Below are 14,493 nucleotides of genomic sequence, written 5' to 3' on the forward strand. Positions count from 1 at the left end.
AGTTTCCCACTCTTCCATAAGAGGCCTGGTGGGTGACCTTGAGCTAGTCACAGTTCTCTCCAAACTCCTTTACCCCCACCCCCAATCTCACAATGTGCCCGTTGTGGGTTGGGAGGGAACATAATTAAAAGTCATTTTGACACTCCCTAAAGGTAGAGAAAAGCAGGGTTTAAATATCAACTTTCCTTTTTCTTCAGGAGGGCAAAAACTTGGGAGGGGGACTGAGAGACAGTGTTGTGTAGTGGTTAAGAGCAGTGGACTCTAATCTGGAGAACTGGGTTCAGTTCCCCACTTCTCCAAATGAAGTCTGCTGGGTAACCTTGAGCCTGTAACAGTTCTCTACAAACTCTGTCAGCCCCACCTGCCTCATAAGGTGCCTACTGTGGGGTGGGGGTGGGGCTGTGGAGAGAAGGCAACTGCAAGCCACTTTGAGAGTCCTTACAGTAGAGAAAAGAGGGGTATAAAAACAGCTCTATATGCTGCCCTGAGTTCTTTGAAGGAAGGGGGAGACGAAAGATTTGATAAAGGAAGAATAAAAGGCCATTGTTCTCACTGTTTAGTACCAAGATGGTAATACAAATGTCAGGCTTGTATGCCCTCCCCCCCTTTGATGCATGGAGCAGGGTTACCAACCTCCATTTGAGACCTGGAGATCCCCTGGAATTATAACTGATTTCTAGCTTACAAAGATCACTTCTCCTGGAGAAAATGGTTGCTTTGTGGGGGATGAGGTGGAATTTATAGCATTATGCCCTGCTGAGATTCTTACCCTCTTCAAAACTCTTCAGGATCCACTCCCAGAACTTCAGGGACTTCCAAACCCTACACTGGAAGACCTAACATGGAGTGATGGTCCCAGTCTGGTTTGCTGGTTGTGACCTCGTGCTCTCAGCTTGTAGCTACTTTGGATTTTTTAAAAAGTGAAATGTTCACATGATAACTCTTCAGCTTTCGCTGGAGTTTTTTTTAAAAAAAATACTTCTGACTTGATTTCCTCCTCTCCGCTTCTTCCTTTTGCTGATCTAGGGGGGTTTTTTGGGTGGGGGGGGGAGGTTAAACACTTCCACATTGCAGAATTAGGGGCGTTGTTTCTTCCCTGCACATTGCCCCTTGCTTAGTGCCCGAGGGGTCAGTCTAAGACCTGTCATATCCCTTTGCTTCTCTGTCTCTCCCCCCACCCTCACCCCAACAGGCATACAAGCTCAATTGCACTCACAGGCGCACACACACCCAATCACACACACCTACACGTGTACTGTTAAAGTACCCTCCCTCTCTGCTACTGCTCCATTTACCTGCCAGTCTGGAGGGATTGGGTGCTCCATTCAAGAAGCCTGGTCTGTCCCCCGTTCGGTGCCAAGGGGGCTGGTGAGTTCTCTTGCCCCTAAGAGGAGAGGAGAGATTGAATGATGGGAAATGCGGGGGTGGGGGGCTGGAGAGGTCCTAATCTTGGGACACCAACTAGGGTGTCTTTCTCATTCTTTCACAGTAGGCTTTGCCCGGCTGGAACGAAATCCTAAGCTGGAGAGGCTTGGGTGGCACCAGCGCCCTCCTGCAGAGGAGGTGCCTGAGCAGCTGGCAACGGATGGTCTCCTCCACTGAGGGATCCGTCCGGCAGGCAGGGCAAGGGAAGAGAGAAGAAATCTCCAGCCTGGCTCCATCCACCCATCTCCTTCACCCCTCTCCCCCTCGCAGGCTCAAGTCGTCTCCGGGCGGCTGTGGAGGAGGCAGCAGCAGCAAGAGCGGGATCATCCTGGACATCTCCTCCTTGACGATGAACGAGCTGGACACGGAGGTGCTCCCGTTGCCGCCTCGCTACCGGTTCCGGGACTTGCTGTTGGGGGATCAGAGCTTCCAAAATGACGACAGGTAAGTGAGCATGGGGACCAAGAGGGCAAGAGGAACCGGTGGGATGAGTGTGCAGGTGCGTAAAGTCTGAAAGCATAAAGTAAAATGTGGGCAGGTGGGCTCTTGTTAGGAGGTCGCTGCGGGCCAAGGCAGGGAAACGGCAATACGCAGGATGCTCTTGGGGCGCTCTCCAGGGTGCTGATCGGTACCTCTTCCATTGTGAGCTGTGCATTCTCCCTTCTCCCTTCTGTGCATTCTCCCTTCTCCCTTCACTGTGCGCCGGATGCTGCCAGATGTTATCGCTTCATTTCAGCGCGATGCTGTCCAAGGTGCTGATCCTTGGAGTGCGCTCTCCAATAACCTATTTCTGATTTCCGCAGCAGCCTTCTTTGCGCTGCCGGTGTGTGGGGGATGCTTTGCCCTCTTACTCGTTCATTGCTTCATTACGCTGTCCGTGGTGCTGGCCTTTTCCTTCGGCTGTGAACAAAAGCATTCTCTTAAGTCCTTCTCGTGACCGGCTGTGTGTGTGGCAGAAGCTTCCCTTTGGGCCATTTTCCTTGGAAGGTTTCCCGCACGTGATGCTTAAGGCTCACTTAAAGAGTCCCTCTCATGCTGTTGTGTGTTGAGAACATGTTTATTGGTGTGTGGGGAAGGAGACTGGGAGACTATTTAAAATCCTGAACACATTCCTGGTGATTTGTGGTGTTGGAAACCCAAAACAAACAAACAAAATCTAATTTAAGCTTTGTGTGTGAAGACGTTCACTTTGCTTTGGAGTGCCTTGGCTATGTCCCGCAAGGGGGCAGAGCTCTTTCCAGCTCTCTAGTCTGTTTCTGCTGTTGGATGCTGTGCTCTTTCTAGATGCTCGTTTTATTTATGATATTGTTTTAAATTCGCGGTTCGTTTTACAGTGTTTCGGTGTTTGGCTGCTTGGCCTCAAACCAGGTTTTTTTGCATGAAAGGAGTGGCGCTCGGAAGCAAATAGTGACTTGAACAAATAAGCTCTTCATAAATCAAGGTTGATAAGGCATGGTGGAGGAGTTTCCTGACCACTTCCCCTAGCAGTGGCAGATGCAAATTGGGAGAAGGGCTCCTAGTAAGTCCTGGGTTCAGATGCTACCCTTTGCATATTTTTCCCTTTGAGCTGCTTTGAGCATAGGGCTAGCCACATTCTGTCCTTTTCACATGCTTCTCCCTCATGTGCATGTTGCTCTTGACAGACCTTTGCCTATTTGTTTTTCTGAGAGCTATGTGCTCTCTAAGACCTCACCTGAATAGTTTTTGGTGCTAAAGAAATCCATGCACAATTCATGATTCTGGGTGCCTTCAGAGCTCCCCTCTCCAATTCTGCCCCTTTACAAGCTGTATTCAGGAGGACTTGTGGGGTGGAGTAAGTCAAGCCCTCCCAACATGATTGTAATTGGTAGCTACCATGTGTAGTTGAACTCCAATATGAGATAATGGGACAGCAGAAATTACAAAGAGAGTTATTTATTTTCTTTTGGCTTAACTTCTGCTGCAAAATGGTAGTTTTGGGAAATGTGGGTGGTTGCTGGACTCTTGTGACTTCACTTGGAGGGATTTGAAAGATTCATGAGCCTCTGAAATTTCCTTTTATGTGCCTATGAAATTTCCCTTTATGATGGGTTTATATTTATTTAAGATACAGAGACTTAACTTCATTTCTATTGGCTGTTGCTGCTCCCAGGTGAACGGCTGTAAATACACCTTTTGAAGAGATTGCATGCAGAGCGATTAGTGCTCATTTTTTACATTCAAAAATTGCATTTTGGGAGGTTGGGGCTATGTTTTGTTGCTGTTCTCCTGCCCCCCCCCTCTCCCTCCCTTGAAATGACAATGATTTATTAAGGTGCTTGGTGAAGTAGCAGAAAAAAAATCTATGAAAGTACAGTTGCTTAGCTGCAAATGAGTTCCAGAAAGAAGTCAGTTAAAGCAAACAGTAATAAGTAGGCAATTGCCCTCTGGTGTAATGTATGCATGTCATAATCATTACACTTGCTGTGATCTATTGCTGAAAGGGAGCCAGAACGTTGATTTCCCTTCACACTCAACACACACACACTCAACACACACACACACACACACACACACACACACACACACACACACACACACACACACACACACACTATGCATCTTTCAAAGCATCTTGGTCTATGTGAAGCAGCTCACTTCACAAGATATGGGAATTGCTCATGCAGTTTTCTAAGGACTGAGGGATTAAAATTGAGCAGTAGGCTTCACTCTTCCATTTATCATTTTGCTTCTACAAGATACTTGCTGCATAGAGCGTGTTTTGTATATATATATTTATTTTACCTATCTTCCAAAGAGTTCCAAGTGACACCGCAGCTATTCCTTCCTCTGTTTTATCCTCACAACAGCCCTGCAGAGGAGGTTAAGTTGAGAGTTACTGGCCCAAGATTCTCTGGTGTGCTTCATAGTTTAAATGGGGGTTTAAGCCCATGTCTCTTCACATTTGATCCAAAATGGTGGACTTCTAGGGGGAAAACAATGGGCAGGGAATGGCTAAACATACATCCCTTTCCACTGCTGCTTTCCTGAACATTGTGCCTCATTTTTGCTGGTGAGGGTGTTGGTGGGGAAATGAAAGCACAGATTCCCAAACCAAGGCCCCTTCTGCACATGCAAGATAATGCACATTCAATCCATTTTCACAACTGTTTGAAAGTGGATTTTGCTATTCCGCACAGTAAAATCCAGCTTCAAAGTGCATTGAAAGTGGATTGAAAGTGCATTATTCTGCATGCCACATAATATTGCTGCTGCTGTGTTTTTATGGTTTTATAGATTTGTAAATTGTTTTAAATTAACTTAGTTATTATTGTGTATAATGTTGTTCTTGGCCTGCTGTGTTTAATGTTACTATGTTATTGTTGTTGCCGGCCTGCTGTATGCCGCCCAGAGCCTTTCGGGGATGGGTGGTTTAAAATCTAATATATAAATAAATAAATAAAATGTGAAGAAGGTGCCTCTGACTTGTGCCATTTGTTTAGGTTTTGTCCAGTTTCAAACTGGAATTAATCCTAACAAAAGTGTTCTGATAGCATATTGGTAGCACACCTACTTTAGAAAATCAGCATGCTGGCCATCTGATTCTGTGAAAGACAGCCTATGAGAAGAAGAAAAAGAGTTGGATTAATATCCCCCCTTTCTCTCCTGAAAGGAGACTCAAAGGGGCTCCTTTCCCTGCCCCCCTCACAACAAACACCCTGTAAGGTAGATGGGGCTGAGAGAGCTTAGAAGCACTGTGACTAGCCCAAGATGTGTGGGAGTCCACAGGCTAATCTGAATTCCCCAGGTAAGTCTCCACAGCTGAAGCGGCAGAGCAGGGAATCAAACCCGGTTCCTCCAGGTTAGAGGACACCTGCTCTTAACCACTACGCCACTGCTGATCACAGGAAGGGATGACACAGTTCTCATGGCCTTTACTTACATACCCAGGGTAATGGTGATGGTCACTTGAAGGTCTGGAATAAATTTTCCTATAGATCATTTGGCCCAGGAATCTGGGACATTTTTGCCTTCCTCGAGGCATATTCACCATATTGCAATACTGGGCGTTTAGTGCAACTGAAGGTGAGCTAGAACAGTTTGCACCAATAAAGGCTGGCAATCACAAGACTGAATTTCTTACACAACTTAGAAATACTTTACTGCTATATACACAAGACAGATCTTTGAGGTTTCAGCACAATATACAGTTACGTGAGATTTAATTCCTCAGTCTCTATTATAACACTTGTCAGTTCAAATGCAGTATGCACTTCAAGCAGTAGCTAAAGACTCTGCAGCGCTGTCTAAAATACTGTGAAATGGTTAAATGTGAGAGGCTCTGGGAGCACAAAGGGTATTTTGAACCTGCGAAGGAACGTCGTGGTCAGGCATCACCTATGAGCCAATTAGCTGGATATTATTGGTTTCATATCTGAGAATCTTGGCACACCTTAAATTTGCGTGTTAGGTGCATACTGCTGTAAACATTACTGGTATGATAAAATAACAGTGGAGACTTAGAGGCAAGTTCCATATATTTGTGTGCTGTATTTAAACTATGCAAATGCTACAGTGGAGACTGAGGAATTAAGTCCCACACAACTGTATATTGTGCTGAAACGTCAAAGGCCTATCTTGTGTATATAGTTGTAAAGTATTTCTAAGTTTTGTAAGAAATTCAGTTTTGTGATTGCCAGTCTTTATTGGTGCAAACTGCTCTAGCTCGGCTTCCTCTGGGCATAAACAGAGGTCACTGGGGGTATGGGAAAGGGAAGGTAGCTGTGAATTTCCTGCATTGTGCAGGAGGTTGGACTAAATGACCCTTGAGGTCCATTCAGGCTCTGTGTTTCTACATAGAAGCCCCCAGTTTAGGATAGCAGGACTATCCAGGGCTGGTTTCGTCTTTGCTTTCACAATGGGAATTCTGATCCATATATAAAAACAATACAGTTCCACTAAATGCAGTCACATTTTGGATAACTCTCAGCTCTCTCCCATCCTGTCTCTGCCTGGCTGCAGATATTCCCAGCTATCTTGCTGCCTCTTCCCAGGTTCTGGTGTGTTTCCCATTCGAAAAACTGGAGAGAAATCCCAAGTCATTAAGGATTACCGAGTTTCTTTTGGGGAGCCCGTGATTATCCATCATGTTTACCGTAACGACAAGCCCAGTCACAATCAATGAGTTTGCCTGCTCCATAACCTCATTACTTGGTCACAGAAGGGAACCAGTGATGCTAAATGGCATATAAGGAAAGGATGAGATGGTAAGAATCCCAAACCAACACCTCAGAGAATCAGAGAATCAGGTGAACCATCTAGTCCAGCCCCCAGCTCAAAGCAGGATCAGCCTAAAACATCCCTGACAAGTGTTAATCCAGGTGCTTGAAAACTTTTAATGTGGGAGGGGGCTCAACACCTCCCTGGGCAGCCAATTCCCCTCCTGAAGTACTCTGACTGCTTGTGAGACATCTTTTTCCTTACCTCCCCTGCTTGGTGCTTCTGAGAATCTTTGACTAAAAGCTTGACTAAAAACTGTATGTTTGGCTGAGTGCTTTGAATAATTATTTTCCTCCATAAACAACTTAAAGAATCATGGCTGGTATTTTCAGAGTTCTCGGGATTAAGGAGTTGCTGGTTCCTTTTTTTTTTTTTAACAACCTTGCTTTTCAGCTGTGGCCAATCAAGCTAAATACAATGGTTCTAAATATCCAATTTTCATTCTTTCTTTCTTGAAAAGCCATTCTAGAAGACAATTAGCATCTGGGGTTTGGTTTTGTTTTTTGCACTTTCCTGGCATGGGTATGTTTGTTTAATTTTTTTAAATGAAGCAGTGGCAACTCCAGAGGACTATGAAGCAAGTGGTGCTCTGGAGACAAAATGCCGTGATTAGATTTTTTTTTTTTTTGTATCAGTGGCAGTTCTGTGAAGAGAACTTGGAGGGAAGCATTTCTGACAAAAATGCTGGTAAATGTTCTTGCATGGTGGGTTTTTTTTAATGGAGGGGCATGGTCGGGTTTTCTTTAAGCTGACATAGCTTCAGAGTCAAAGTTCTGTTTGCAGAAGGGAATAGTTGGGCTTGGACCAGGAAGACCTTTCTTTCTTTATTTTCTTTATTTATATCCTGGCTTTTTACTAGGGGGATCCACAGTGGCTTTCATCATTCTCTCTTCCATTTTTACTGTCACAACCACCCTGGGAGGTGGTCTAAACAGAGAAGGACTTAGCCCAAAGGTCATTAGGGCTTTTGTGCACTTACTGCTTGCCTTGAGGCTGTTTACTTCACAATGGGGTTTTCCCGTGGTTTACTGTTTACACAAGAGATTGTGCTGGAGGACTCACTCTGGTCCATTCAGCAGAAACAAGCTGGTTCAGAACAACAGCTTTTATGTGCAAGAAAGACACCTCTTGCAACCGTCAGTATTAGCTAACATACAAGAACTAGAAACTGGAACCAAGAGCTCCACCCAGTAGGACCAAACTAAATCATAGGAGAGGAGCACAGTGTTCCACTAGACCTTCCAGGGCTTCAGATAAGCTCAGGGTCACCCCATCAGCTCCAGACAGACAGGCCACCGGGCTTCATGCCAGAAGCTGATGGGAATTGTAGTTCCTGAACATCTGGAGAGCCGCAGGTTCCCTACCCCTGCACTAGACAGACAGACAGACAGACAGACAGACTCTCTCTCTCTCTCTCTCTCTCTCTCTCTCTCTCTCTCTTCCTCATTTAGAAATGGTGACCAGAAGAGCCCATTTGGGGAGGCTGCCTCCCCGCTTTTTGCCTCCATGTAATCGTCTGCATGGTCATATCAAGACTGCTCTTGAGCAGTGTTTTGTCAGTGTGCATCATTAGTATAGACTGGGGATAAAAATGAAGATATTAAAGCTGCTGCAAACTGCATCTGATCCAATTCAGGAATTAATTTAGGACATTTTCTTAGTTAAACTGCAGGAGAAGGGATTGAGCTGTGACACGGAGAAATTCTGGGGCAATGAAGGAACAAAAGGAGAAAGATTCCTTCCTCCTTCTAGTCCACTGATCTTGGAAATGATTTCCATTGTCTGAGGTTAAATAATTGCTTCATTGTTCCAGGAAATCAGTCAGTGGAAAACACATGGGTTTGTTTGAGAAGGGCATCTGACAAAATGTGTTTTCCTAAAGTATAATGGCCTGTCAAGAATCATTCTTACTAGCAGAAGAGAAGGCAACATCTGCAGAAGGGAGCAACATCTGTCTAAAGATTTTGGTATCCCTCCCTCTTTGGTGTTTAAATGAGGGTTCTGCTGACATTGCATAACCGAAGCCCTGGGGAATCTTCACCAAAAAAGCAGCCTCCTTTTTATAACTATCTTCATCCCTACTGCCTTTTCTAGGTTAAACAGAGCTGTGGTGTGTGGGTGTCCTTACCATCAAATTTGCTCGCACCATCAATCCTCTATTCCGCAAAGAGAAGAATAAATAGAAGCTGAACTAAATCTGGACCACATCACAGATATATTAGTTGTGGTGGGTTTTCCAGGCTGTGTGGTGGTGGTCTGGTGGATCTTATTCCTAATGTTTGCCTGCATCTGTGGCTGGCATCTTCAGAGGTGTATCATAGAAGGAAGTCTGTTACACACTGTGCCCAGTATAACAGTGTGTAACAGACTTCCCTCTGTGATAAACCTCTGAAGATGCCAGCCAGAGATGCAGGTGAAACTTTAGGAACAAGATCCACCAGACCACAGCTACGCAGCCCGGAAAACCCACCACAACCAGTTGAATCCGACTGTGAAAGCCTTCGACAATGCAGATATATTAGTTTGAGGCAAGGCTGATCAGGGCACAGTGTTCAGAATCTGTCTTGAATAATAAAGAGAACAGTGCCTCTGAACATATCCAAAGTGTTCATTCTTTATCATAAACCTCCACCAGCCCCAATTTCAGATTAATGAGTAGGGCAGTTAGGTAGAATAGAATAACTGCTCCATGGTCTGAGCCCCAATACTTTCAATTTTAGATTTGCTCGTGGATAGCCGGAAGAAGATACTGGGATGTCTGGCAATCCCAAAACTTTACTCCCTCTGGCCACTGGGAGCCTCCTGGCTCTCTTCCTACATGCACAGCAGTCTGTCCTCAACTCTGTCTGAGTTTTTGACTTCAAGGATTCCAAACAGTTCTAAAAAATAAGATCTGCAACAACTCTGATTTGTTTGAAATGAAGCTTATCTGTGGAAGACAGCTGGGGAGCCACAGCATTCAGGCTCACAGGCCTAACCGATGAGTGCCCTTAGAGTCAACAGAAGTTGTTTATTGTATTAAAAGACACCTTGTTCTGAAATGAAGGTCTGTCTAACTGCTAACCAAGAGTGCCGTGCATCTTTGAGGGGAAGGGCCACGGTTTAGCGGTAGAGCTTGAGCTTGGCAAGCAGAAGCTGGCAGGTTCAATTCTTGGCATCTCCAGCTCAGATCTCTGAAGACCCTGGAGAACTGCTGTCATTCATAACAGCTAATATGGAACCAACTGGACTGATGCTCTGAGCTGGAACAAACACCTTCCAATGTTACTTTCCAGACTCATAACCCTCTCTTCAATTAGATTATCAGGCTGATTTGATAACTAGGCAGCTGTGTTATTCTGGATGAGTAATACTTCGTTTTGTTACAGGAGGGGGGAAATTACCGGTAATGCTTTTTTTAAAAAAAAATCCCAAATGTAAGCAACCTGGCTTACAGCCTCTGTAATTTTCCCTTCTCCAGTATGGTAAAGAGGTGGGAATGCGTTTTGCACCTCCCAAGGGGCTAAGGAGCCTGACCTTTTGATTTCCATGCATATTGGACTCCAGGATTTCTGCCCGCTGCACGCACTTAATATAATAGGCAAGCCATTTTCAAAGTTGGAGCTGAAGGTCACTTTTCCAAATAGCCTCCCCACGGAGAAGCGAGCAGCAGGCCAGCGGCCCACAGTGGAAACCGGCTGAATGTCATAATGGCAAAGTTTTGTGTATTATACGGGCAATTTTGCGGCTGCCAGGAGGGTTACTGTAGAATAGATCCAGAGGAACACCTGGCAGGAAAAGCACAGAGCAATTTCTAGTAAAGGAAAGAATATTTGCACTGGATGTTGGTGAGACCCTAAGGACCACTGATGTATTACAGAAAGAAACACCTTCAGCCTTTTTTCCTGAGAGCAGGAGACGGCCCATCCTACATTAAACGGGCCAAAGAAGAAAGTGTGCACAGAGGACGTCTTGATAGAGCTGTCAACAATTTTTTAAAAATAAAATCTGCACCTGTATTCTTTGTGATCACAGTATTTTTGTGATCACAGTATTCCCTTCTAAGTGCTGGCAGACCGTCAGTCTAAAGATCTGCTCCAGAATCTTCCCTGGTATTGATGTCAGGCTGACTGGACGGTAATTATTAGGGTCCTCCTTTTTCCCCTTTTTGAAGATGGGATAGCATTAGCCCTCCTCCAGTTCCCTGGGACTTCTACTGTTCTCCAGGAGTTCTCAAAGATTATAGCAAGTGGTTCTGAGAATAGATCCAGAAGAGAAATACTCTCTTTGGATTTAGATGGCACATGAACATATAGTAAGTGCTGGGGAAGAGAGCCATTCCCTTTTGTGTGTGCATGTGTGTGTGTGTGTGTGTGCGTGTGTGCGTGTGTGCATGTGTGTGTGTGTTTGTGAGAGAGAGAGCGAGAGAGAGAGCGAGAGAGAGTGCGAGAGAGAGAGAGAGAGAGAGAGAGAGAGAGAGAGAGAGAGGAGGGACTACCTCTTCTTGGACCTGGGAGAGGCATACCCTCTGGTATGCAGAATTAGAGGGAATGCCTCTATTCAGCATCTGTCTCCCACAGTTCTTGCAATCAAATTAACAGGTTTCTTTTAAAAGTCTGCTGCCTGATTAAGTGGAAGCATATTTTTATTCTCATCAGATGCTTTTAATTTAATTTGCTTGATCAACAAAATAATGTTACAGCCATATTCTTAAGGCATCGTGGGAGCTATGCGCGTATACCCTTCAGAAGATAAATGCCTTTCAAGATCGGTCTAAGGGCCACCTGGTCTAGCATCATCACCAGCAATCTTTGTGCACAGTGTCCCCTAGAAACTTGTCAGTTGTTTCTCATTCAGGAAAACAGTGCCCGAAAAGCATCTGTAGACAAGGATTAGGTGCTGCATTGAGCCCCAGAAAATGTCAGAGAGAAAAAATTATGTGATACCTTTTATTTAGAACCAGTCAAAATATCACAAAATAGTATGCAAGCTGTTGGATTGTCCAGCACTCTTCATCAGATTATTTGTGAAGGACAAAAAGGAGCTGGGTAGGGGCAGGGTTGTTTTGGACCATGGCAGAAAGGTTTTCACTCTGGAGCTGTGCCTTTTTGGTGCCCTGAGATTCTCCAGAGGGTTCTGTTTTAGCCACTGGAAAAATCCATGTGTTCCCAGAGGGGTGTGTGTATGTGCGCATGTGTAAAAAGTGCTGTCATCTCACCTCTGACTTATAGTGACCCCTGGTGGAATTTTAAAGGCAAGCAATTAAGCAGAGGTGGTTTGCTCTTGCCTTCTTCTGCAAAGTCTTCCTGGGAGGTCTCCCTTCCAAATACTGACCTAGCTTAGCTTTCGAGATCTGATGAGCTCGGCCTAAAATATACCATTCCACATTCCATTCCCGGGGATACATGTGGGGTTTCACAAAGTACTCAGTGGACCCCTTTTCCAGATTGGGAAAGCTGTGTGGTCTGCCTGCCTCTCTCTTCCCTCCCTGCCATGCCCGCACACAATTCTCTCTTGCACACTATGTGCCTGATTCAGCTTGGCCCTGGCTGGCCCCAGAGCTGAGCCATCACCCCCGCAGTCAATGCTGAGCCTGGGCTGGCATTGAAAAGCCACTGTCTGAAACATCAAGGAAAAACACACAGCTGGGAGGGAAGGAAGGAGGGTAGGCAAGTGAGCAAGTGATGGGACGGGTGAGTGGTGGGGTATTGCGGGTGGCCAAAGTGGCCATGGTGAGCAGGCCAGGTGAACAAACCGTGGGCAAGTAAGCAGCATTTCCCATTTCAGATTAGGAAAGCTGTGTGATCCCCTTTTCCAGCAGTGCTTCCATCCCAGGTCCTTTCTACACCAATCTCCTAAAATATTTGTAAAATGTTTTCTATCCCCCCCCCCCTTTTTTAGTTCTGTGTTCCAGTGATGCTTCAATGCTTCACAAACTCATGCCGCATTCTCTGTCCCTTATATACTGGATGCTTTGAAGATTGCCCCCCCCCCCCAATATAAAACAATAAACAGCTAAATGCTGCAAATGAACAGGTGAGGGGGGAACTGAGTAAGCTCAGAAGATAGAGCTGGGGAGGAAGTTCAGGGAAACAGAGAAGCCTGGGAAAGATAGTCAGTGGATCGCACAGCAACTGAAGCTGCTTTCAGTGTTTCAGCCAGAGAATCGCTCTAAAAGAGGATTCATTTAAAATGTTTTGAAACTGGAAATAAAACTTGGGGCGGGGGAGATAAAAACAACATGGAAGTCCATGGAGGAAACATTTTATTTCCTGCCCCAAAAATGTTTTAAATGAATTGTGCAGAAAAGCCCTCCGTTTGAATTGGTCACTGCAAGTGTGGGAATGACAGAGAAAGCACATCTTTTGGGTGGGGCTCCCAAGGCCAATCAGTTCACTAAGTAACGGAATACAGTATGGGTTGCAGATTCAGTTGGGTTACATGATACTGGATGTCTGTGTAGGTCTCATTGTTTCCTCTTGACGAATGATTGCTAAAGGTGTGAACCAGCCACTGGTGTACCTTGGGGAGCACAAGGGCGCTCAAGCTCCAGGCACCACTTTCTATGGGTGAATTTTGGGTAACCCCCCCCCCATAACTCACCGCTTGCCTGGGCCTGCTGCTTACTTGCCCACGGTTTGTTCACCTGGCCTGCTCCCCATGGCCACTTTGCCCGCCCGCAATACCCCACCGCTTACCTGGTCCACCACTTGCTCACTTGCCTACCCTCCTTCCTTCCCTCCAAGCTGTGTGTTTTTCCTTGATGTTTCAGACAGTGGTTTTGCAATGCCCAGCACTGACTACTGGGGAGATGACTCAGCCACCCCATAGGGAAAAGAGGTAAGAGGGCACCCTTCACCTGTCACCAGGAGTTTGGTTGGGGGGGCATAAATTTGTGGGACACTATTTTAATACTTGCCCCAGGTGCCAGTTTTTTTCTGGTACACCTCTGATGCCAACTCTATTGAAAACCATTTCTGGGTGAAGTGAGGTGCAAGTTCTGTCTGTGGAGTTAGGCTTGGGATGGGGACATTCATCATCAAGCTTGTCCAAACCACCCCAATCACATACACCATCTGATCCCTGTTTTCACTCAAGAAGTCAATTGCCCCTAAACGTCTGTAGGATTTAGGGGTTGTTACTTAGAAGGACTTGTAGCAATGAACTACTTGAACTGCTTTGGAATTTGTTGGCAGCAGTAAAGATATTAATAGCAACTAAATAACATGGGCATTGACGTCCTGATGTTAAAGGAATGGATTGCAGAGTCTTGGAAAGTTACCCAAATGCCTACATTGAACTGAGCATGCACATCTGAGAGACGGCATGAAAAACACTTTTGAAAGGGGCTGAGCACCCTCTTTTATTGATTTTGTGATTTCCAAGCATGATGTCAGTTTCCCCATTCATAAGGAATAAAGGAATATTGCAGCGGGAAAACACAGCAAAAGAGAGGACAGCCCGGAAGGACTGAAGTAAGCCACTAGCAAGGACAAGGACGAAATGGATAACCTCAGTAAACCTTCTTCTATTATGAAGTGCATATTCACATAGCTAGCATACATAACATACATACGTACGTACATACGTACGTACGTACATACATACATACATACATACATACATACATACATACATACATACATACAGTGAGAGAGAGGGGGGGGATTCAGTCATATATAATAAGAATGTCCATAAATAGCCAAATTGGACAAAACTTCAGTAATAAGTTGATCAAAGTGATCATCCTTTCAGATACAACGCATCAGTGGATTGAATCCACCCACTTTGATCAACTTTCTTAACGCAGTGTGATCCCTCCTCCCTCCCTCCTCTCAGGCAATGGAGCTC

General features: G+C 45.3%; 1 protein-coding gene across 3 annotated transcripts in view; it reads left to right on the forward strand.

Annotated features, from left to right (window-relative positions):
* The first annotated feature begins 1,582 nt into the window (after nt 1-1,582).
* The window catches only part of KCNT1 (potassium sodium-activated channel subfamily T member 1), a 174,494-nt gene continuing 161,583 nt past the window's right edge, over nt 1,583-14,493 (forward strand). For all 3 annotated transcript variants that reach the window (XM_048512780.1, XM_048512782.1, XM_048512781.1), the window contains exon 1: nt 1,583-1,869. In XM_048512780.1, coding sequence (XP_048368737.1) covers nt 1,586-1,869 — 284 coding nt within the window. In that variant the 5' untranslated portion in view covers nt 1,583-1,585. The remainder of the gene's footprint in view (nt 1,870-14,493) is intronic.

Source organism: Sphaerodactylus townsendi, linkage group LG12 (assembly GCF_021028975.2).
Source record: "Sphaerodactylus townsendi isolate TG3544 linkage group LG12, MPM_Stown_v2.3, whole genome shotgun sequence".
Lineage (NCBI taxonomy): Eukaryota > Metazoa > Chordata > Lepidosauria > Squamata > Sphaerodactylidae > Sphaerodactylus > Sphaerodactylus townsendi.